The 25,895-nt window shown below is 42.6% G+C and overlaps 2 protein-coding genes across 2 annotated transcripts in view; both read left to right on the plus strand.

Annotated features, from left to right (window-relative positions):
- The window catches only part of LOC118876762 (uncharacterized), a 92,111-nt gene that overhangs the window by 53,202 nt on the left and 13,014 nt on the right, over positions 1 to 25,895 (plus strand). The window contains 7 exon segments of the mRNA XM_036817569.3: positions 19,045 to 19,172; positions 22,804 to 23,044; positions 23,151 to 23,294; positions 23,761 to 23,955; positions 24,349 to 24,497; positions 24,667 to 24,778; positions 24,860 to 24,980. Of these exon segments, the coding sequence (XP_036673464.3) occupies positions 19,045 to 19,172; positions 22,804 to 23,044; positions 23,151 to 23,294; positions 23,761 to 23,955; positions 24,349 to 24,497; positions 24,667 to 24,778; positions 24,860 to 24,980 (1,090 nt within the window).
- On the plus strand, positions 10,259 to 11,144 carry Obp85a (Odorant-binding protein 85a). Its single transcript, XM_070996561.1, has 3 exons — positions 10,259 to 10,291; positions 10,481 to 10,609; positions 10,665 to 11,144. Exons 1-3 carry the CDS (start codon positions 10,259 to 10,261, stop codon positions 11,043 to 11,045), a joined length of 543 nt encoding a protein of 180 aa, XP_070852662.1. The 3' UTR covers positions 11,046 to 11,144.

Consider the following 25,895-nt stretch of genomic DNA (forward strand, 5'->3'; position numbering starts at 1 on the left):
ATGAAATGGAATCTGCGAAATCAGGACAATCAATTGAAATTAACATTTAATTAGGCGGAGAAATGCCAGTCCGTAATCGCGGTCCAGTCCGCCTTTGCCTTGGGCCATTCAAAAGCCATTTTACGCCAAAAGGACATTAACAATTTTATGACAGAGTGCGCAGCAGACCGAAGCCGGCCAGGACATAAAACGAGACAAACAATGCGAGCCAAATGTCCACCCAATAAAAGGCAGTTGGCTGTGAAAAGCGGGCATTTAAAACTTGATAAGTAATTAAAACAGGGCGTGGAAACGGACTAGATCCCTCATCCCCATAACCCCCAGTTAGGGGATATCTCTGGGCAGCAGGGGCCATAAAGAATATGAGTGAGGTGCGTTCTGGCGCCGAACAGCCACAAAGTTGTAAAGTATGAAGTTGCCACCGGGGGCCAGACCGTAAAGTACGTAGCTTCTAAAGGACATCGGATCGTGGTGCGAGCGACTTGTCAGACATGGCTAAATAAAACATGAAAACTATGTGACAAAATGACACAAACGCACTGGGAGGATGGGGTTGCGGATAAGGATAAGGATATTGTGGGAAAGGCTTATACTAAGAATGTCAAGAAAATAAAAATAATAAAAGTAATGGTAACAACAAACTGTGACATACAAATAAAAAAAAAAAAAGTCCGTAAGAGAGGGATGGATTTAGCAAAGCCAACGAAGTGAGCTCGCGAACGAAATGTCCCATAAAATCCGGAAAAAATGAAAGAAGGGGGTGCTGGGGTGCTTGTACCACTCACTCCTTCCAAAGGCAAACTATTAACAGAGCGCCAAAGTGAGAAAGTTGGGGGGGGGGGGCTTGCTGAAATCGGGTAGCCAAAGAGAGAGAGTTAAACTAGGTGAAAGCCGCACAAAACGACATCGTTGACAAAGGCAACTGGGGACTGAGGAGCGGAGAAAGTTGGGGAAAGTCGGGGAAAAGGTAACGCTAAAAATGCCAAAAAGTGAGGACATGAACGGGTGTATCCATGTGAACACATACTAACACTAACGTGCGAGGGATGCCTTTTATGTGCATGGAAGCCATTTGTAGTTTATTGTTAGCCGTGTGTGTGTGTGTATGTACCGTTATCACTTTGGGCCCTGTCTATGAACAGCAACCGTCGAGTCGGCCATAAAATATTATTTTATGATCTGCGGTCGTTGCTCCTTCAAGGAGATTTTCGTTTCCGAATTTGTTGCAATAAGTTGGGTAGTATAAAAAAAAAGTGTGCTAACAAATCTGACCCATATCAGCCCACGCAACCCATTGAAATAAAGATCCAGGCTTAAGTCAACTGAGCTCTCACGTGAATCTCCCATTCGTTGCTGAAGCTCAAGTTGGTTTCTACGTGAGAGCATTTTGGAACCGAGTGTTAACAGGGGGTGCACTCGTAATACCCCCGGTTTTCCCCTCTTCTTGTTTGCCATTTTCATTTGCTGCTCTCTTGTTTTTCACCGGCAAATATTTGCCTGGACTGCGCTTAGCCGGTGCACCTGCATTCTGCATCTCCATCTGCAATCCGCCTGAAGTGACATCTCGAGGTTGAACCACTTGGCTGACCCTTTTCCGCCCCACAACTGCTTTTATTAAGTGGCAACAACGAAAGCGGTGCGTATGCGTAATATTTAATTGCCTTGTTACACTCGTTGTCTGTGTGCCTCGGTTTTACACAACCACTCCGCAGTTCCGTCCATAATGCCAATCAAAAGTCAATGCTATAAGCATTCAATTGTTTGCCGCCGCACACTCGCACACCCACACCCACACCCACACCATCGTGCAGGCGCTCACACGCACGTTCAAGGACCCCCGGGCACATGATTCATGTGTATGAATTTTTACCACGCATACACGTACAATTTATATACCCTTGATGGACGAACAGTTTTGACAACTTTGGGATTGGGTTTGGTTGAGCTTGAAACGGTAAAATTTTGGCAATAAATATTATCATGATACATTTTCTTGTTTCGCAAGAGATGTTATTTAAAAATTTATAAAGGAAACTGCAGTTTTCTAAGTTTATATATTTTTTTAAAATAGAAATATGGTTTTGTGTAATTTTTGGTGTCTAGAAGTATGCAAAGAATAAAGAATAGTTTTCTTTCTGAATAGTTTTGTTGTAATACTAATCTTAAAATATATTGTTGCATACTTTTAGACACCTAAAATAACTTGTTTATGTATTTTAAAACCCTAGTGATTTGTGTATCAGCTTTGCGATCACTTCACATATCTGTTAATATGGTCTCCCTTTATTTATTTATTTAAGAACTTAGGTTTTTATGGTACCCTTAAAAAGGGTATTAAATCTTCGTTTTCGATTTGTCGCCTTTCTGCTTTGTCCTTTTTCACTTTACTGATTTTCCCAATCATTTTCGCGAATGCGCCACCGAGAACAAAGCCATCCGAGGCCGGTCCCCCTTTCTCCTTTCAGCACCCCCTCCCAATTTCATCCTGGGCCGCCACTTCCGTCGCCGACATCGTGCAAACAAATGCGCATAAAAATCCATTATTTTAGCAAACACAACACGCACACACACTCTGCAACCCCCTTCTCACCACCCTTTTACAATCCCAATGCAGTGGCGTGCAGCAAGGGGGGCTGCTACAAGCAATTTTTTACTGTGCACAAAATAAATATAAAAGCGTTGAAACGAAAACATTTTGGAACAATATAAAAATTGCAAAAACGGGAGCTCTTGGACTTTGTGGGTGGGTGGGGATGGTTATGGTAAGGGAAAGGGTAAAGGTAGAAGCCGGGGTCAAGGGTTGAGAAGGAGGAGGAGGAGGAGGGGGCGGCGTTTATTGGCAACAGTGTTGCTATTTGTGTAAACGACTCGTAAAATTTTATGTTGAAGCTGCTTCCTTGTAGTGGCTCTGGCTTTTTTTTTAGCACTCGCCGCGTTATTCCCAACCCCTGGCTGCCCTTTCATTTTTCGGTGGCCAACACATGTACGTGGCGAGGGGTAAGGGTTAAGGGGTCAGGGGTCAGCCTACAATTGAGCTGCATGGCGGATTGCATACTTTCGGGCTGCATTTCGATGGGTAAAATGGGTAAAATGGCGCAAATGATGGCAAACACTGATTACAATTATGCGGGAGGAGGCGGAAATGAAGGTGTGTCTGTCTGTGTGTGTGTGTGTGTGTGTGTGTGTGTGGGCTTATCTGGCCCGATCCTTCTGCCACCATTTTCTTTTCAATTTGTTTTGTTGTCAGTTGCAGCAAAACTGACATCTATTTTATGTTGCAGCTGCATTTCAATTTTGTCATGGGGGGATCCCCCCATCTGAAACCAAATGGTTTTGGAATGGAATACATGTAAATATTGGATATTGATTGCATTTCGCTTCGCCTGCCAACTTGTCAATGTCAACATGGTGGCCAAAGGGGGGTCCGTGGGAAATCGTTGGGCCGGGAAATGCGTGATAGATCGCTCAACAATGGCGCCAGCGGAAAAGTGGAAAACTTTTATTGAAATTCATTAGTCGAGCGCTGAAAAAGTTTGCATATTTACTTCCGGCCCTGTCATATAATTTCCCGTCTTTTTTATCGAATTTAATGAAGTGCAACTGACATGACTGCTGGTTGTCTCCATTTGGCTGTAATTATGAGTGGCACACTCACCGAAAATATTCAACTGTCACCGGGAATCAACAGAAATTGGGTGTAACCTATATAGATATATATATATATATATATAGGTAGTTTGTTGGGTAAAGCACCGGAGCAAAGATTTAATTTGCTGATGAAGTTCGCTTGTCTGCAGCAGTTTGCTACCCAATTCCCTGCTATGCAAATAGCCAAATGTTGGACCTGTCACTGCTGGCCAAATATGTTCCACATGGCCACATGGCCGAAATGTTCGAGAGCTGAGGGCCCAGCGATGTTTGCTCTCTAGCTGCCGTGTCCCAAATTAGAAACAAATTTGTTTAATTCAATAAAAAAGTTGATTAAAAGCAATGCAGGCGAATGAGACTTACAAAAGTAGAGCTGGCAATTAACCTGCTTGCTAAAAAAAAAACAAAATACAAAACCAATATCTAATGTTTTTCCGGCAACCAAATGAAATTACTTTAATTTCGAATTCCTGAAGTGAGAGCTCCTAAGCAAAAACCCAATGAAATGCAACCCAAACATGTGCAAAAACTATCTGTCTGTGGCTTACTTATCATTTCGTGTACAAACAGGCAAAAGCGGGTAATTGCGTTATTTTTTGCCTGTTGGTTTCTGGTTACGGATTGCGTATGAAAGTACAACTTTTCCGCTGCATATATTTGTTATATCGGTGGGGCGCCCAAATGTCTGCGTGCCAGGAGGAAATGGCAATGGTTTAATCTTGTTTGCCACGAGTGGAAATATGGCCAGGGGGCAAGGGTTAAAAATTAATGACCCGTTCCGCGTACCGTTACAGTTACCCAGCACACAAATGTTGTCAAAGGCATCAAAGTGCCTGCCCACACACACTCGCACACCCACACCCACACCCACACCCACACACACACACCCGCACACCCACACACACGTATCCTGTGCAGGGAGCGTTTCCAATTAAGCCAATCGAGCTGCAAAAAGCCATCCACGAGCGGAAAAAGGACGATGACGGGGAAGAGGAAGCGGAAAGGGCCCGTAATTAAAATTTAATTTGCGCCCAAAATTAGACTATGAAATTTCACTAAGGCTCTTCGGATGTTCGGCAGCGAAAGAGCAAATATTGTGCTGCCAAAAAAAAGACGAAAATGGTTACAAAGTACATTAGTTTAATTTTGCAACGAAAATTTCTTTGATTAAACGCAGCCAAGTGGATGAGAAGCTCAAAGGAAGAATCTACACGAGTAAAAATAATATTCAGGCCCCAATGCAACATTATAATTAACTTTTTGTATCTCAGCTAAACATGTGTTATCAGGAATTAAACTGATTTTAGTTTCTTAACTATTTAAGGAATCTTTCTTATTTAAGAATAAGCAGACTATACATTTTTTTTCGTTTTTACCAGAATCCAATCCACAAATTGTAGTATTTTATGGTCATATGAAGGCTGTAAATTTTAGGGTACGACATTCCTCATTCTGACTTATATTTTTTGTTATGGCAGCCAAAAAACTGAATTTTTATGGCGAAAAAAGGGTTAAAATTTTTGTCAAAAATACAAAATTCAGATTTTTGTCAAAAATTCGACATTTTTTTCCGGTTTTTCCATCGTAGTTCAGCCAAATGAAGGCGTACAGCTAAAAGACCGACTGTTTTGAACAGCTTGCTAAATATGCTAACGATCCTCATCACTTTTTGGAAAATTTATTTTTTGACCAATTTTCTCAATTTTTGTAGGGTTTGCATCACTTTTTTGCGAAAAATGTCAAAAATTAAACAATTTCGGGTTGAAATGCCAGTCGATTGGAAATTAAACGACGAGCTCAACGAGGTATGACATTCCTCATTCTGACTTATATTTTTGTTATGGCAGCCAAAAAACTGCATTTTTATGTCGAAAAAAGGGTTAACATTTTTGTCAAAAATATAAAATTCAGATATTTGTCAAAAATTCGACATTTTTTTCCGGTTTTTCCATCGTAGTTCAGCCAAATGAAGGCGTACAGCTAAAAGACCGACTGTTTTGAACAGCTTGCTAAATATGCTAACGATCCTCATCACTTTTTGGAAAATTTATTTTTTGACGAATTTTCTCAATTTTTTTAGGAGTTTCATATCTTTTGTTCGAAAAATGGCAAAAATTAAAAATTTTCAGGTTGAAATGCCAATCGATTGGAAATTAAACGACGAGCTCAACGAGGTATGACATTCCTCATTCTGACTTATATTTTTGTTATGGCAGTTAAAAAACTGCATTTTTATGGCGAAAAAGGGTTAACATTTTTGTCAAAAATACAAAATTCAGATTTTTGTCAAAAATTCGACATTTTTTCCGGTTTTTCCATCGTAGTTCAGCCAAATCAAGGCGTACAGCGAAAAGACCGACTGTTTTGAGCAGCTTGCTAAATATGCTAACAATCCTTATCACTTTTAGGATAATTTTTTTTTTTACCAGTTTTCTCAATTTTTGCATCACTTTTGCAAAAAATTACCAAAATGAAAAATTTTCAGGTTATAATGCAAATCGATTGGAAATTAAACAACGAGCTCAACGAGGTATGACATTCCTCATTCTGACTTATACTTTTGTTATGGCAATCAAAAAACTGAATTTTTATGGCGAAAAAAGGGTTAAAATTTTTGTCAAAAATACAAAATTTAGATTTTGGTCAAAAATGCGACATTTTTCTTCGGTTTTTGCATCGTAGTTCAGCCAAATCAAGGGGTACAGCTAAAAGACCGACTGTTTTGAGCAGCTTGCTAAATATGCTAACAATCCTCATCACTTTTAGGAAAATTAATTTTTTGACCAATTTTCTCAATTTTTGTAGGGGTTGCATCACTTTTTTGCGAAAAATGTCAAAAATTAAACAATTTCGGGTTGAAATGCCAGTCGATTGGAAATTAAACGACGAGCTCAACGAGGTATGACATTCCTCATTCTGACTTATATTTTTGTTATGGCAGCCAAAAAACTGCATTTTTATGTCGAAAAAAGGGTTAACATTTTTGTCAAAAATATAAAATTCAGATATTTGTCAAAAATTCGACATTTTTTTCCGGTTTTTCCATCGTAGTTCAGCCAAATGAAGGCGTACAGCTAAAAGACCGACTGTTTTGAACAGCTTGCTAAATATGCTAACGATCCTCATCACTTTTTGGAAAATTTATTTTTTGACGAATTTTCTCAATTTTTTTAGGAGTTTCATATCTTTTGTTCGAAAAATGGCAAAAATTAAAAATTTTCAGGTTGAAATGCCAATCGATTGGAAATTAAACGACGAGCTCAACGAGGTATGACATTCCTCATTCTGACTTATATTTTTGTTATGGCAGTTAAAAAACTGCATTTTTATGGCGAAAAAGGGTTAACATTTTTGTCAAAAATACAAAATTCAGATTTTTGTCAAAAATTCGACATTTTTTCCGGTTTTTCCATCGTAGTTCAGCCAAATCAAGGCGTACAGCGAAAAGACCGACTGTTTTGAGCAGCTTGCTAAATATGCTAACAATCCTTATCACTTTTAGGATAATTTTTTTTTTTACCAGTTTTCTCAATTTTTGCATCACTTTTGCAAAAAATTACCAAAATGAAAAATTTTCAGGTTATAATGCAAATCGATTGGAAATTAAACAACGAGCTCAACGAGGTATGACATTCCTCATTCTGACTTATACTTTTGTTATGGCAATCAAAAAACTGAATTTTTATGGCGAAAAAAGGGTTAAAATTTTTGTCAAAAATACAAAATTTAGATTTTGGTCAAAAATGCGACATTTTTCTTCGGTTTTTGCATCGTAGTTCAGCCAAATCAAGGGGTACAGCTAAAAGACCGACTGTTTTGAGCAGCTTGCTAAATATGCTAACAATCCTCATCACTTTTAGGAAAATTAATTTTTTGACCAATTTTCTCAATTTTTGTAGGGGTTGCATCACTTTTTTGCGAAAAATGGCAAAAATTAAAAATTTTCAGGTTGGGATGCAAATCGGTTGGAAATCAAACAACGAGCTCAACGGGGTATGACATTCCTCATTCTGACTTATGTATATGTTTAAATTGTAATAACTTGTTAAAAAAATATATTCAGTTAGTCGAAACTTTTCATTTTTAAACATGGCTATTATCATAGTTGAAACCGATTAGAAACATTTTCTCATAATCCCATTTTGTTTTATACCATTTTCTTTATCAGAATCACCAAAGTGAACTTAGTTTTCTTCAGTGCTTCCAAAGCTTGAATAAATAACCAAGTCTCTGCTAAGCAGCCAAGATACAAGACAAACATGGCGACACATCCGCCCGTCCGCCCCTTGTTCTACACCCTCTTGGCAATCTGCGCGCATAAATTGTCAAAACGAAGTGTTTGGATTAAGCCGGGAGTTGTGCTTGTGGCGACCCAGAGACCACGAGACCGTGACCTCTCTTGGCCGCACTAGTTTGGCTGGGAGTGCACCACCCACCTATCCACCCATCCACCCATCCACCTGCTGGCCAATTTATTTATACGCATTTAAAACTGATTTATGTGCGGGGGGCGAAGACGACAGCTTCCCGCCCCTCCCACTTTTTGGCTAGCAACCACGTGAGTTGCGTCTTTAATTTAGCTGCCAACCAAATCCCACCACTTTCCCCCCCATTTTGGCCTGGCCAACCACGACGTTCGCCACAAATGCATTTTCAATGGAATTTCTCACTTGCTAACGTGTGTTCAGCTCTAGGAGCTCTACTTTCTCGTGAGCTGCCAACGATTTATGTGCCATGTCCTGGCGTTTCGCACCCGCCCCCGAATCCTGAGTCCTGAATTCAGAAACCCCCCTCCCACTATTCTCTAGCCAACGAAGTTCCTTTGCTTAAAGTCGGACTTACCTTAAATCTGTTTTGGCACAATAAATAAATACCCACACTCCGGTGGGCCCTTTCTTGCACGGATGCCAGGCAACCGGGCCAAAAGAAGCTTTACATGGCGCACACTCTGGCAAAATGTGTTATCGCATTAACAATTTCCTACTAATTTCGACACACAACCATGGTTCGCTCGGTGGCAAGGGGAAGATCCTGTAGATATAATTAAATTGCGTGCAAAACTAACCAGCACTTGGGGAGGGAAAAATGCCAGGAAGGCCACTAAAAATAGGTAATACTCTTTTTCGTAAAATAAATTATACTTAATATTTGATGAAATTTCATTAAAATGCAATCATAAGATTAAAGAAAGACTAAAAGCTAAATTTAATTATATGGTTTTTTTTAATAAAATAATAAGAATGATTATATAGCTTTTTTCTATTTTCTTAAACTAAAATGTAATTTATTTCTTTTATCATGCAAATTAACCCACACATTTAATGTACCGAACTAAAAGAGTAGGCCACATAAGCATAATAATTTCATTACGAAACAGAGCCTTGCCAGGCAACAAAAATCAGAAACAGAAAACCTAATATTTCCCACTTGTGCTTAAGTAATAAGGCTGGAAAAAGTCCCCAAGCGGGAAAACACAACCGATTCACGTTCGTTTGCCTGTTGGCAGAGGGCTTAAATATTTGCCCAGTCATTTATTCACAAAAATCTTCATTATACATAAACATGTTATTTATTCAGCCATCGGCGATTCACAGAGCGAACTAAGCGGCTTTCCATGCCCACAGACACTGGGCGAAAAGGGGGGTTTGGAATCGACAAGGACACGCAACAATGCAGAATGAGGAGTAGGGCGGTTGGCAGGGCCAAGGCCTCGACTTAAGTCCTTGCACATCAACTCAATTGATGACCCTTTGGCAGTTTAACTGCCTCAACATCGCTTAATGTGCACTCCATCAACATAAATCACTCATACGTCACGTTAAACACGCTCAAACTTCAAATGACGTGTATTTAAGGGGGTAAAGAGGGGGGTGCAAAGGGGGGCAGGACCCATGGCCATGGCCATAAATTAATTAAGCCTGCCCGCCGCTCTCTCGAAGGTCCAAGTTCGCGGCCCCGCCCCCTTTCGCTGGCCCGCCCCCTTAAGCTGCAATTAAACTGTAAAAGCGAAAAGCGAACGGCCAGCCAGCAACAGCAAATTACAACCATTTACAATTAATTTGAACAACACGCTGCCATGCAAATGGCGTGCCATGGCTCATAACTTCCAATGGCCAACGAAACCAACACGCCGACGCACTCTTTGGGCCATTAAAAAAGGACCAAGGCGAGCGACGTGCAAATACTCAATTAGCATATCAATAAATCAAGAAAAGAGTGTTGCTGTTGCCCCGCCTTCTTCTTTTCGTCGACCCTTGCCCTTCGCTGGGGTAATCAAAATTTAGTTAACAACGCCAAACAATTTATTAACTCACGGCGTTCGACCTTGAGGCGGGCAACGTGACGTATACGTAATCTGATGGCGTGCCAAGCCAATTAATCAAGACGTCCTGCGGCGTGGCCGAATTGGATTGCACTTTTGTCAGAGGGATACACATCGATGTTTCATAACTCGGCGAAGGTGTGAGCGTTTTTTCACCTCAGGTATCAGATGGTGGCGTCGAAAAAAGTGATTAATATGTATAATTTATTTCATTCTGGTCTATTAAGCGTATTTTAATTGCCTATCATTTGGAAATGGAATCAGTTTTATGCATCAGTTTAGCTTGAAATGTCACTTAGAACGCTGGTCTTCTCGGTCTTTGTGAGTAGGATAAAAGGATAGGGATATAAGGAGTATCTTAAAGAGCTTTCCTTTTAACATAGCTGCTGTTGAGGCATTTTTCCCTGATGAACTGCGAAATAGATTGCAAATTGGCTAGAAAAAGAGCTGCAGTATGTAAGAAAAAATATCTCTGAGATACAACCCACTACTTTATACATATCCTGTCAGGATCTATCGATCAGATGCTGTCTGCTAACACGTCCCAGCTTGGACAAAGGCAATGCAGAGTGCAGAAAGAGCCTCCATTTGCCAGCCCATAGAAAATTCAACTTTGCCGAGCTCTATACAATAAATATGGTAAAGTAATAAATAAATCTAGTACCAGATATCTTCATTTGATCTTAACTGACAGTGCATTGAGGAGTGCAACTTTATAACCTCCGGCTACATTGAAATCGATCCACCCTATCGCCTGGATCTGGCCAATATCCGCATTAACCTGAAGAGCATGGCACCCCATCCACATGACGAATCGATTGCCTTCCTCTTGGATGCATATCGGAAATGCGAGATGTTCCGATCCTCCCACGGCGGACGATTCACCCTCCATCTGCCGGATATTGAGTTCATCGAGGAGTCCTGCAACCCCTTCTCCCTACAGATTACCATATGTCTCCGCATCCATGCCATGCAAAAGTGTCCTGGCCAATTCTATGTGGACAGCCAGGAGTGTCGCTTGGCCAAAGAATACTTCACCCAGTGCGTCGGCGATATTGAAGCCAATCTCGTCTAGGCATCAACCTGCGACTCTGCGAAAGTTCCACGCGGTATCCTTTTCGAAAACTTCAATTGGAACCTGCTAAAAAGTGTTGAGAAATAAAAGAAAAAGTCATAAAAGTCGCAGATGAAATATGGCAATTTGGCTGTCGAGTCCTTGGTGTGGGTGATTCTGCTCCTGGCTGCAGTGCCACAACTGCAAATTGAATCACACTCACACAGGAGAACACACACAGGACCTGCTCGCATGTCAATGTCCTCTGCTGACTTTGCATAACTTCGTCTGCCGCTGCAAGCTCCCCTTTCCCCGCAGAAGTCCCTCTTCCACTATTTAAACTTGTTAGTTTTTTGACACTTTTTTTAACACATGCACATTACTTGTGACATGGAGGAGGGCATATCAGTTTGGGAATTAGTTGGTTTTGAGATTTGTAATTTAGGGAATGACATAAACAGACTTGAAGAGGATGTCACGCTTATATTCAGGCTTAGAAAGTTAGCATTATTTGGGACTTTATTTGAGTGATCTTTAGACATTTAGACAAAACTTAAACCCATAATAGTACCCTGTTTCATTCCCCGTTTTCTAATTCTTTAAAATATTGCATTGACCTCAAAACAGATAATATTTTATAACTATGGGATAGTTAAAGGTATTTAGATACTATAAAAATCTACAAAAAGGTGGGTGTTCAGGATCAAGTTAACTTTTATTTATTTAATAATTTTACTAAGTAATCCCCAGTCGATCACTGTATCTACGACTCATCTCTCTCGCCAAGTCAGCAGCAAAAGTTGCCGTTATATATAACACGTCTGTCGGTCTGTCTTCGGGTGGTTTCACTGTGTTTTTTGTCGGTGTCGCAGGACATGTTATGCAACTGGAATAAAGGAGCAGAATTTATGTGTTAGCTGGATGACTGTGCCAGCAAGTCCTCTACCCCGCCCTCGTCCTTGGTCCTTCGTCCTTCTTCCGGTTGCCCTCTTCGTGCCAATGTGTCTGGCTTTGCAGCGTCAGGTTAAACGGGATTTATGTCCTTCAAGACATGCAGTCTCAGCCTGTTTTCTTAAAACAATTAACGTATTACGGCTCTCTCTCTTTTGGCCTCACTCCCTGTTGCCAAATCCATCTCGTCTACGTGTTCCGTGTTTGTTTCCCTGGTGGGGCGAGTGGGTCCTGTAAGGATTTGCATTTCCAGCCCAGAAGAAGCTGGCAAGGCGGCAATAGAAGGCCCCGGGCCGACAATCAAAGGACTTTGGCTTGGCTTGGCATTTTTCTTTAATTACGCCCTCGAGTCAAATTAAAAGCAAATGATAGTTGTCTCCTTTCTGCAGCATCCTTTGCTCCCTTTGCTCACTCGCTCTCTCTGTGGCTCCCCGGGATTTTGCAGTTTACTTAGTCAAATCAAAGCTTTCAAGAAAATTGTTTTCCTTTCTTTCTGATGGTCAAACTGCTGACCAAGGACCAAGTCGTCGACAACCACACACCCCTATCCTTTTACAGGAAGGAGCTCACACATTCATAGCTCCTTATTACAGCTAGACTGCTTTGTTGGCTGCATGTCCTTGAGTGCACTTGAGTCGGAGCCTTCGAGTTTGAGGTTTTTGTGGCAAATAATTTGTGTAATTAAGTGACCACCAACTGCCCCCTTCTCCCCCCCAGCCAGTTAATTGCTTATTTGTGTAGCTAATTAGTTGGGTATTGCCAACAAACAGGAGATGGTCAGGCAGCCGAAGCAGATGATGATGATGATGGTGATGGGGATGCTATATAGAGAGTGGCTCAATTCAGCACTCTCCTGGTTTCCTTTTTTTACCCATTCCCATCAGACGTTGTCTAGCACTCGTAATTAAAAAAAAAGAGAAAAAGATCCATAAAAGCGACTGGCGAACACAAAAGTGAGGCACGTGTGGCCCTCATCCCCGGTATGTCCTTCCAACCCATGCCATCCATCCAGAAGGCTGTATAATTCAGGCAGGATACCACTGCACCACTGCACCACCACCACCACCACCATCAACCACCATAACAAGCTGGCGGGGCTGGTGGCGTGCAATCAAAATTATTATAATTGCGACGCGTTCGCCTTTGTGCGACAACAATGACTTCCGCTTCCGTGCTGAAATTCGCCTGTGTCTGCCTGTCATTCCATGTGCCATGTACCCACTGCATTGTTTTCCAGGGGAGTGAGGGGGTGGTGGGAAAGGCACATTAAGTGCCTGCAAAAGACGAGCAACAAAGTGAACCGCCCAGGGGAGGTGGAGCAGCTGAAAGATGGGAACAACGTGCTCAAGTCCTGGCAAAATGCAAAATGGGGGAGCACGGGCAGCAGGGGGGAAATCCCTTCCGGATGGGACACATTTTATGCAACCAGTTAGCATAATAGAGTACTGTTCTCATAGAGGGTGCCCCCGAAATGACCTATCCCAAGCCAAACTGCTGCAACAGAATCCAATCAATCATTCAATCAGCAAGCAACCCCTAATCAAATTATTCAATTTGCGCTTGCCTTTGCCTTGACTATGATTATTATTATTATTATGACGACTCTGATTATCAACATTACAACTTTGGCAGGCGGCATTAATTCGGACAAAGTGGTAGTGGTTCTGGCCAGGCGAAATTCCCTGTCCGAATTTTGTGATTGGTGGCCAATCAATGAAAGTGCCAGCCACACGCAACGTGCAATTTAATCAGTTAAATTAATAAGGAGGGGGGTTGAGAGTTCCCCCGGAAATTGGTTGTCATTGTTTGTCCAATAGTCTCTTGATTTTCAACTCCAGTCCTGACCAGGCCAATTCTAAATCTTGGGCTAGGCCTCTTTTTAAGTGACTTATTTATGGTCACGAATGGTCAGTCAGTCAGTAATGACTCCATTTGTCCGGCTCTTGTTGATTTATCTAAATGAATTGTTACCGCCGCGTATTTGTCACAATTTCGATGGGGCTTTATCGGCCAATCAGGAACCTGAACCACCTTCTCTTCGTAATTTTTGCCGACCTTTTCAGTTCGCTTTTCGCTTCTAATTGCCTTGCATGCGACAGGTAAATCCCACGTTGAAAATACCCCTTTTTGCATATTTTGTGAGCCGGCTTATGGATGTGTTCGTTTTGGGGGAGCCTTTTTGGGTTTAAAACGCAATCCCTAGTTTCGTGATCGATGGCCATAGACATTAATGGTGCTAAGTGGGCCATAAAACCAAATGAAACTTTGGCGACGACAACTGCAGTTGAAGGCGGTTCGAGGTCCTGGGTCCTCATGTCCTCATGTCCTCATGTCCTAGGAATTATATAAAAATTACATACATAAACTCGAGGGCCCACTTGACTGCCATATGAATCCCCGCACACACACACACACTTCGAGTGGGGCACTCAGACACAAACATTACAATGGCAGCGAGTACAATACAATAAATCAACGACTCGACGGCCTGCTACAAATAAATGCATAAACTTCGAGTGTCAAACAACAAGGAAAGTGGGAAAGTGGGAGAAAGTGGGGGAAAAGTATGGGGAAAAGTGGGGCAAGGGTAAGCAGGTTGAACCGTTCCGAGCCATTTCGCTCGGCAGTCAATGAGCTATGAAAATATGAAAAATGTAAGCGACAAAACGTGTCATTCATTGTCTATCCGAAATGCCATCCTGTGAAGAGGGACTGGGGCTATTTTGTCAGTTTACAAATCAGTTTCCATATGCAGTTGACCGGTCAGCTCGAGCCACTTGACAGGCGTTACGCATACGCAGCGTTGGAGGATGTTTGCCAACTCATGAAATAACACAAGCACGCATCGATTTAACCTCTACCAGGGAGACACAAAGTCTGGCGAAGAGCAGAAATCTGTTGAATATCAAATAACAATCACTTGGCAGGCTAAATATATCATTATGCCTAAGTAGGCGGTCGGGTTTTTGAGGGGGCAACATACAAAAAGCTTAGCACATGCGAACATGCGAGGCAAAGAAATGGGATATGGGGGGGGTCTTATTTGTTTGTTGCCTTTCCTTCCTCCCTTTTTTTTTGGGGTGGCTGTTTGTCGGGGCTATCCTTTTTCGCATCCTCATCCTGGCTCCTTTCTTTGCTACTTTTTATAATCCTCACAGCTTGCATGTTTGCTTAGCACCTCCGAGGGATAAAAAGCGGGTCGATGATGCGGAACAGGTTTAAAAAGTTTAAGCCGGCGAATCCTGTTGTTGCGGCTCCTGCGGGGGTCCTCGTTCTCGTTGGTTGGGTTTTTATATAAAATACATTTGGAAAAATTTACAAATCATCTTGCATATTTGATTTGCATACAAGATTTTTCATCGCCACTGCCAATACCTTTTTGCCAGGACATCCTCCCGGGTGTTTTGAGCTTGTGTGTGTGTGGATGTGGGTGTCCTTGAGCTCGTTTGTATGTCGCAGAATTGCACAAGGGATTCACAAATTGCTTTCATTGATTGCCGACAAAGCCGAAGTGAGTGAGGTGAACGGGGACTTTGTGTGGCACCTTCGTTGGGTGGGTGAATGGGTGGATAAGTGTGGCTCCAAGCACCTTGACTGCCGGTGGGAATTTTCCTTAAATTTCCGCCAGTTTCTTCATGCTGCTGGTTTGGGCTTAAACTGCTGGCGGTAAAAGTCCCTGGGCCACGTTGCGTATGAGTAATGTCGCTGTGGGCCGGCAGCTGAAGAGCCCAAACAGCATTTTATAACTGACCAGATGCTAAGAGCCGGGCCGCGACCAGTTGACCCATTTGATTTTCACCCGCTTCCTGCACTGGAAACAAATTAACCATCAAAAAAAGATGATTTTACCAAATTTTAGTAAGCAAATGAACAAGTTATTATATAAAAACCAGTAAAAATGTTATATTTTGTCTCTATAAATTTGAGAAAGTGTTTAACATTAAGGTGACCACTTAGGTCAATTTTTTTTTGCAGTGCATTGTAGTTCCCCTGGCCATTTGTCGTTTGTTGCGTGCCGTGGACGTCTACGTGAAATTATTACGCTGCAATGCATCATCAAAAGTAAACAGCACAGCAGCAGCACAGCAAAAGCAGCTTGCCACTAGACAGCTTGAGGGATGGGGGAATCAGGATGGGTGGGGTACTGGGATGGGGATGGTGACCAGGAGGAGGATCCCCCAAAATGTGCGTCTGACATATTGGAGAGCGGCAAGAGCCGGAAAAGTGGAAACTGGACGGTGGCCGCTGGGGAAAACTATAAATTCAGACCGGCATGCAACACGAAAAGCACACAGCGGGGAGGAAACGAGGAAAAACACACAAATATGTATTTAAACAGGCGTTTATTTAACCGCTAAACAATTGAAAAACAAGCCATCGTAATGAAAATCGCATTGAACTTAATTCATTATACCCTGTAAATTAGGGTTTCAGGGGTATTATAAATGTTACAAATGCCACAAAAGATTTAGGACATTTATTTTGTGCTATCATATTTGCATATTAAAGTTTATCTTAACCATTTTGTCATGTCTAATGGTTTATTAACAAATAAAATTTTGTTTTAATTATACCGCTTGACCATGTAGGGTATCTTTGTGGGGCATCAGCAGTTAGCGGGGTACTAGATGGTGGACATGCCACTAGAGTAATTGTTATCCTTGCTGGCTGTGCACAGGCACGTAAAACCCTTGAAACATGGACAGAAAAAGGGGGGAGAGGCGGACAGGACGAGGAGGAGGACCAGGAGCAGGCCAAACAACAACGCCACTTCACGGCACGAGCCGTGCTGCAGGAGCTGAAACAATCCCATAAGCAGCACTCAGCGGCACGCACTTGAAGCCCGGCATCCAAGCATCCCAACAGCCAAGGATTCAAGGCTTCAAGGATCCAAGGACCTGGACCCGGGCAGCTAAAACTGCAATCGCAGCTGGCTCCGGTACCCGGATCCTTGTCTATTTGCCTTGAAGGAGGGGTTGGGGGGGAAACGGAACGCAGCTGGGACGGCACTTTCCTTCAAGGCTCAAATTTCGTTGCTACTGCTTATTTATTTTTAATATTTTTATTTGCCCTGCAAATAGGCTCCGGCGGTTTCGCTTCGCAGTATTATTTACTTTCGCTGTTCCGGCATCGCTTTATTTTTGTTTGCCAGTGGTTTTCCGGCGGGGCGAATCTTTGCATTCCAATGCGTTTCAATTAAGTGGGCCCGCCACTGTTTGGTCACGCAGAAATTAAGTAGTACAAGTCTCATAAGCAAGGTTTGTATAACTCAGACCTCTAAAGTTGGCTGTTTAATTGAAATACAACGCCCCCTTTATACGAAACCCGATAAAAGCGGAACCAACAGGGGGCTGCCTGAAATAAGGCAGCAAAGTGGCAATCACGCCAATCACGCGTAATAAATCATTGCGTGAGTAAATGTTCCCATGCACCCATTTTATACCTGTGTATATACATACCTGTTTGCCCAGTTTTTGTGGCATTTGGCGGGTCAAAAAGGCGGCGTAAAAGACGAAAACTCGACGACTAACGGCAGTCACGTGTGGCCAACACACGCAATAAGACCCGCCGTATTTTTTATATACCCCCATTTATATACAATCGCATAGCAGGGAAAACTCCCCAAACACGCATGAAAAGCGCAAGTTGACAGCCAAACAAAAGTCGAAAAGCAACGGTGGCCCATTGTGGCCCATGAGCGATGACAAGTGCGGATTGGCTACGCAAACAGCAATTAAAAAGCCAAAAGGCTTCAATTAATCCTTGACCTCTTGATATCGAGGCAAAGCCAAAGCCCCGACCTGCTGACCAACTGACTGGCTTTCTTACAGAGAGAAAGAAAATTCAAGGAAAATATATTCGGGGCTTTGGTAAGCTAGTTTGTGCCCCCCATTATTCGCACAAGTTTGTGGTATCATAATTTTGAAAAAACAATGAAATGTAAATTTTGGAGGTTGAATGAATCAACAATATTCAAGTATCCCTAATATTTTTTGTGAAATAATTAGCATTTTATTATCAGTTTTAAAAAAATGTAAGAACCAAGAAGCATAATGATTTCCTTTTTCTTAACCCTTATATTTTAATACATAGAATACTAAGTTGCGAATTGTAGCATCTAGAAATCAATAATGTAACATATTTCATGGAAATGGAAATTATTTTAAAGCAAAGCTTTTAAGTACTCCTTATACTAAGATGATTTTAAGATTTCTAGGTTCTTGATAATCCTTAGACTGCAAGAGTTTTCTAAGAGTTTGAAAACGTTTTAAGGCATTAAATACTTATTATAATCTTAGTTTTGGAACAATGGTTACAGGTACAAGTATTCTAGAAATAAAGGGAATTTGTCTCAAACACTTAGGTATTTCTTAAAGACCCTTTCAAGACAACAGTTTTCTTAATAAGTCCTCTGCTCTTGATTATTTGTCAGTGCTGTTGGGTGAGTGGAAGGCCTCAGCGGGTCCTTACGTACTTACGCCCTTATCATTAGGAAACCCAAAGTTGTGGACCACGCCCCCTCAGCCACATCCACATCCACAGCCCACAGGGCCCACATCCATTATCTTGAGCAAGCAGCGCGTGTAATTTTCAACCTGTAATTGGTGTAATTGAGTGCAAGTGCGGAGAAAATATTCAACATGCCAGCAATTAACATAAATTCTCCGCTGCGCGTACAAAAATAAAATAAAATAAAAAAAGGGAGAAAGCGGCCAAATGATAATGAAAGAAGCGCACACACACTTACACACGCTGAGGAGGGGGTTCCTGTGAAGATAAGCAAATGGCCGCCATTCCGTGAAGCGTTCATAATTGCCCGCGTTGTGGGTGTGTGTGTGTGTGGGCTAAGGGGAGGCTGTATGGGTGTGGGGGCGTGACAAATGCAGCCAGCGATTTTATAGAAGGGGTTCCGAAAGGGTAGCATACTTACATGCGCAGCGGGCTGAGCCGGAAGCGAAACCCTCGGCGGAAGTAGTTTATGCAAATGACAGACCCAGCATTCCACTTTTTCCATTCACCCTTCGCCATTTTCTCACCATTTTCTCCCCTTTCTCTTTTCTCTCTGCAGGAATCGAGGGCTTCCAGCGATTCTCGGAGCAGCCCAAGTACACGGAGGTGAATCCCGCCGAGGACACGCTGCTCACATGCAAAGTTATCGACAAGCGCGGCACGTGCTCCTGGCAAAAGGATAACAAGGTAATTATATCGGCTCACCGAGCCCATCTATCGATGGCCCCGCGCCAGTTTATAAACATTTTGATTAAACTCATAACTTGGCCAAAAGTCCCGGACAAACACACAAACACACACAAACAAGCGAACTTTGCTGGCATACTAACACTAACAGGCTCACCGACGTGTCCTGGCTAGAAAACTCATATCATATGCGTGGCGCGTCCTGCGGTTCAATTAAGTGTTGTTCTTTTGGCCTCCACATGTGGCGAATGTAATTTACACCCTGACCAGGACGAGTCAATAATGAAAGTTGCCCGTGGAAGCGGGACAGAGTTCGGGGGGTCAGGGGTCACAGGACCTGGGAACAGCACCCCAGACAGCCTTTCTTTGTTCGCCGTTGATTAGAACACTGGCCGGCGCAACTTTTAATCGAAAGTGCGTGACAGCAGAGGACTGGGGAGGGGGGCAGATAGCCCCAATTGGATTTCATCCCAGCACAAACATGAAAATATTGTTTGGCCCTCTCCCTCAGTTGATCCTATGTGCAAAAAAAAACATTTTTCGCTTTAATTAATTAGGTTTATCTTGTCACGTTGGCCACTTTATATAGCAGAATTTTGTTTTGTAAGCCCAGTTTATTCAAGGCTCTTACGTGCTAGCTAAAAAAAATGTACAAAAACTAATGCCTGATAAATATAAAAATATTCAAAAATATGTGCAAAAAATATTTCCTAACTTTTTTTGAAGAACCTGAATTTTTTCACAAGTACCATAATACAATTTGTTCTTTGAGCTTATAAAAATCTAAAAACCTTAAAGCAAACCCTAACATTGAACTTTCTTTCGTCCGCTTCATTATATTTATATGGATTTGCTATTGTAACAATTATTCCAAAATATTCCTTCTTCTACTTCTTCTGTGGAACGACTGAACCACTTCGTTTTGCATTTGAATAGAAAATAAAACGGGAGCTTTAACCATTCATTTCTCAAGATGTGAAGTTTTTGTTTAATTTATTATTGTTTTTTACCATAATCTTGTTTTTACTGTTCAATATAATATTTATGTCCGGTGGCCTTAACTCAGAGTTGTGTTCTGGCCATTTGTTATGGCCATTGTGGGCGGTATGGGATTGTGGGATCCCGGACCTTGAGCGACTTCGTTTGCATACCAATCCAAAGTGGCCTCATTATGGATCAGCTCCGGGCTACGGCGAGAGGGAATATGTGGTGGCCGTTTGTTATTCAGGGCAATTGTGTGCGTTTGAAGCATAACTTTTATTTGCCACTCCCTGCAGTGTCTCTAGACCCCACTTCCCATTCCCATCCCCACTTGTTGTGGTAGTTGCTTATGCAAATGCACACAGGGACCTCAGTGGAGGGGGGATTTAGGGGGGTCCTTCGCCATTGTATGACAAAAATCAGAAAGCATTTCAAATGTCCTTTTTCATATGCTGCGCATCGCAGACTCTCGCTCTGCATCACATACTTAAATGTTTACATGCTTTGTGTCTCTCCACTCGAACAAGTTGAAGGAAGCGAAAAGGACGCAGGACGAAGGACTAGGGCAAACAACATTTGTATGCATCGAGCGTCGCACACACACACAAACATGCTGATGTTGCTGTTTCGGGCTTCATTTAAAATTCTTCTTATTTTTGCATACTTATTCCACTTTCCTCCTTTTTTCCTATTTGTGCTTAACGTTTCCCAATTTCCTCCATTTGGCCATATAGTTCTGTCCATACATTCTACGTGTAGTTATCATAAGAAGCGACATTTCGAATCGTTTGTCCCAAAAAATTCGAAATAAAAAATAAAAGAAAACAGGGGTTGGGGTCAGGGGTTGTGTCCATTCACGAGCTGCATTCTAATTTAGCCAAAGGATGTCTGTCGAGAAATTTTCAATTCTATCCATGCCTCATCTGTGTGTGTGTTTTCTGTGCAGTGCATTTCCTGATAATTCCAAAGCACAAATGGAGAATATTTTCGAGTATGATATCAACAACCAAGCTCCAGCCATTTGAATAAATGTAATTTTTGGCCATCGCACCGCACATTTTTTTTATTCCAGGCAAACTCCGGAGTTTTGCCTCGATTTTGTTGCTTGCAGTTACCATTTCGAAGTTGGAATATGCGGAGAATTATGCCGATACGAGTATCGATTCGAGAATGTTTTGGCAGCATTGGCAGCCTCAATGGGCCAGAGCCAAATATTTGTTCGGTTTTGATTTTTTATCTCCCAGCTAAAAATTGTTTTTCTGGCAGTTTGGCAGTTCGGTCGCCCATTGAGCTCGTATCTTTTGTTGCCGCAGAGCCCGCAAACTTAGCTTAACCCATGGTGGGCATTGATTATTCCCTGTGGCCTAAGGTCAGTGGAGTCAAGTGGGAACGGTGGTATCTCAGACATCAGACATGCCAGCCGCAAGCTGTTTATTAAACAGAGATACTGTATTTTATGCTGGCTGGTCGGTCGTCATCTCAAGGTGGTCAAATGCATGTCACACTTTATTTTATCGGCCTGGGACAAACAATATGCATTTGTGGCCATTTCCGCAAATTTAAACAACGAATTTCAAAATGGCAGGGCAGAATAGATTAGATTATCCACTTGCATTTCCTTTCGGTTTCTTTCAATAAATTTGAATGCTCGCTTTAAGCAATTGTTTGGGCCATGGCACAAACTCAATGTAGCAATTAATTTAACCCATTATGCCACGGACAACGCAGACAACACTCAAAGCCGAAATGCAATTAGGCAGCTCTGTTCCAGGGGTTTTTGGGGGGCCAGTTCCCATAAATACTTAAATGCGAACGATGCCACGCTCAGAGATCACTAATTGTAATTTAATTTCCAATTAGCAAACAAACTAATGCCAATTTACGGACAGAAGCGACTGAAACGACGACTGAAAATGGAGTTAAATGACACGTAGTGGTGGTGGGTCGCTGGAAAAGTGGAGTGGTTGTGGAGGAATTTGGGGGGGGGGGGGGGGGGGGTTTCGGACAAGGCCACCTACTGGGCTCCTCCCCCTGTCCATTAGCTCGTCGATTTGTCTCTGTATGTTTGTCCAAATCGGAGACCAAATTAGTCGCCCGACTGCATCGAAAAGTTAAACATGCTAAACATGTCGTAGACGACGCCCAGTTCATTTCAACGCCATCATCGTTTTCATTCCTATCCATATCCTGTCCCGTGCTTCAATCGACACAGAGAAAAATAAATATGATTTCAAAACCTATGTTTTTGGGGGTGATACAGAAATTCGCACGTACTTCACTAGTAATTTAGCCTTTATCTCGACTATTAAGCTTAGCTTTGCAAACATCCTTTCAAAAATGTGACCTAGTGAGAACATGTTATAAACTTCTTATGTATCGGACTATGTGTTATCGATAGATCGAGATCAAGCGCAGCTAACTTCACTCAAAACAAGTAGAAGAAGAAGAAAAGAAGGAAAAGTTTAACAATTATTAAAATCATTGTTTCTGCAGAGGATTCTTTACACATTGAAAATTAACAAATGGAATACGGTTAAGACAAATGAAGCCCGTATCACAAGATTAGTTTTAATATCATAAAGACAAACCCATTTTGGTGATCCCTTTTTCTCCGAGTGGAACTAACTCAATCCATTTCCTTGTTCCCCAGCCCGTTGGCATCTATACAAAGAAATACGAATGGGCCTCACGTATCCCGAGCAGCGACAATGGGAACGTCCTGCATCTGGACCTCCACCCGCCGGCGGTGCAGCTTGGCGGCGACTGCTCCCTGTGGATCCGCTCCGCCACGCTGGACTTCGACGACGGACTGTGGGAGTGCCAAGTGACGGCCAGTGACTTCACCACCCAGGATGCCCTCACCAGCCAGCCGGTGCGACTTGTCGTACGTGGTAAGTGCCTCGCATCGATTGAGGGGTCTGCCCATGCAAACTGTCCCTTAATTCACCGTGAGTCCTCGAGACCTAATTGCCAAGGACACTCCCTTTCTGTTTGCAGTGGCGCCGCAGCGGCCGAGGCTCGAGTACGAGGCGGTACACGTGCCGCCAGGACACAACATCACCGCAGACGCCGGCGCCCTGGCGACGGTCAAGTGCGTCTCGCACTACGGCAATCCGCCGGCCACTCTCAAATGGTTTTTGGGTAAGTGCATTCCTGCTGACCACGAACAACAAAATGTGTGTACTTTAAAGTGAGGATATGCGTGCTTTACAGAGAAGAAATTATCATGAGTCATCCAAGTTAAATCGTTAGCATGTACTTTATTCTTTAAGTACCTCTTTAATATAACTAGTACTTTATTTATTAATCATAGAAAAGTAAAATGTCTATAAAGATCAGAATTAGCTTTCGCAGGCATTTGTATTCAAGTTCTTACTAGCCTTAACCATTATTTGTATACTTTTAAATGTAAAATATAATTGTTCAACAAGTTTTCTGACATATTATGGTATCTTAAAATTAAATTTCTTCCAAAAGTTCATCTTTTCATGTTTAAACTTGAACTAAATTTTTTAAGTGCTGGCTGAAGCACAACCCCTTCTTTCAGTTGTTATCCAGCGGTAGTTGTTAATGTTAATTAATTCCCATTTGTTGCTCTCCCCCGCAGGCGACCAGGAGATATCGCCCATCCACCCGCAAATGAATGCCACCGAGCCGGATAATCCACGCACCTGGTCGGCCACCTCGGTGGTGCAGGTGTCTGCAATGCGGGAGCGCCACGGAGATATCCTGCGGTGCGCCGCCTTCCACGAGTCCTACACGGCCAAATCGGTGGCGGTGGAGGCCCGCCTGGACGTGAAATGTGAGTGTTGCGATAACGATAGGCAAACTGTGATACCCCATACACCATACACCTGCATCCTCAACTGGAGGCCACTAAAGTGCCTTCATTTCATTTGGCTTTAAGTGCTGGGCAAACTAAACCCAGACGGAGCAACAGCGGAATCACAATCCCAATCCGAATCGGAGACAGAGAGCTGTAACAATTAAATTAACAACAATTTGCTGTAATTTCCTGTTTTGCTGAGCAATTCAAGAGTTGACTTGTCCCAAAGGACGTGGCCAGGAGCCAGAGCAGCTTGTTGACTCTGCTTGCTCGACTGCCATTCTATTGCTGTTTCTGTAGTTTCAATTGCTGTTTTTGTTTTGCCTAACCAAGTTGAACGTCTCCGTTTCTGTTTCTGTTTTCTCGCAGACGCGCCGAGCATCCGTCTAATTGGCTCGCCGGAAATCGACTTGGAGGAGGACAAGGATGCGCTGGTCTTGCGCTGCGTGGCCGATGCCAATCCGCCGGCCAGCATCGTCTGGCGGCGGGCCGGTCGCTCCGAGATAGCCAGCTTGCAGGTGAGCTTAGCTGCAGCAACCCAACTTGTTTATGTTGTTCCCAAATTGCTCCTGCTCCAGCTTCAGACTCCCTCGCTGGGTATTTATCTGGAGTGTAGCAGAAATGTTGTAATTGTATTAAATTGCCTGGTGATCCAACTCCTGCTCCTTCTTCTCCCTTCTCCCACAGGAAACTCTGCAATTGCGTCCCGTCGGACGGCGCGATGCCGGATTGTACACCTGCCAGGCGCAGAACTCGGTGGGCACCTCCGAGCAACTCTCGGTGCAGTTGGATGTGAAATGTACGTATCTCAGTATTTACCTTGGACAAAGTTTTCACCCAGCCCTGTTTTTGTTCCCTCCTCCCGCTCCTGCCCCACCAGATCCTCCCAAAATTATTTCAGCTGGCCCGGATCGTCTCACCACCGCCCCGCTTTTTAGTCCTGCCGCCTTCGAGTGCCTGGCTGATGGTAATCCCCTGCCATCCTTCAAATGGGTACAGAGGTGAGTCCATCGACATGTATATATTTAAATACACTGAAATCTTGACCGTTTCGGTTAAGAAGGGGATTATCTAGGGCTCAATTTATTCTAATAATCAAAATGTGGGTTTTTATGGTTAGGCTCTTTCGAAAATAGAATGTATTTGTATATTTTATTCGCACAATTCGCTGTTAAGTGGGATTATGATCTTTCATTATTAACCTTGTTGTATTTTCAGCAATAAGTATAAGTGTTTTGTCCCGAGTTCTTAGATCGAATTTTGTTTAAAGAAGACTTCACAATTTCCCAAAACCAATTCTGTGAAATCAGTTTTCTCGGTGTGCATAACTTGTGGTTGCCCCCACTGAAGTTCTTCGGCAGTTTGCCTTGCATACTTTTGGTGGCTCTACCAGGTTTTGTGGAAAACTTCCATGGTCTTGCTTTAAATACGTGGCTCTTCTCTAAACTTTACTGGTCTCGTGACCGGTTATTGTAGTCGGCTGAATGGTAGCGCTAATTAAACGCGGTTCATTCTGCGTATGCGCAATATTTGTCCCGCCCCTAAGATGAAGATGATGTAGAAATGCCTGCACTTTATGCAATAATTAGCAGCACATTCCGCACCCCCAGTAAGGAGTTGCCTTTTTTAAGGCTTCTTGCCTGTGGGAACAGCATTTCCCTCTTACGGGAGCACATTTCCTGTTGCACATTTCCTCTTGAGAAGGCTCCACTCCCATTTCCAACAAAGCTGATGATATTTTGCGTAATTTTAATTAGCTGTTCAACGGAAATTGTCTGAGCCAAGGGAAAACAACACGGAACAAGGTCTGTTGTTTGACATACTGAAGGTGGGGTGCCCTGTAATTTATCATATTTAAGATAACCGAATGAAAGAAATCTTAATAGGTGCCTTGTAAAAAGGAAAATCAAGATAAT

This window comes from Drosophila suzukii, chromosome 3 (assembly GCF_043229965.1).
Source record: "Drosophila suzukii chromosome 3, CBGP_Dsuzu_IsoJpt1.0, whole genome shotgun sequence".
Lineage (NCBI taxonomy): Eukaryota > Metazoa > Arthropoda > Insecta > Diptera > Drosophilidae > Drosophila > Drosophila suzukii.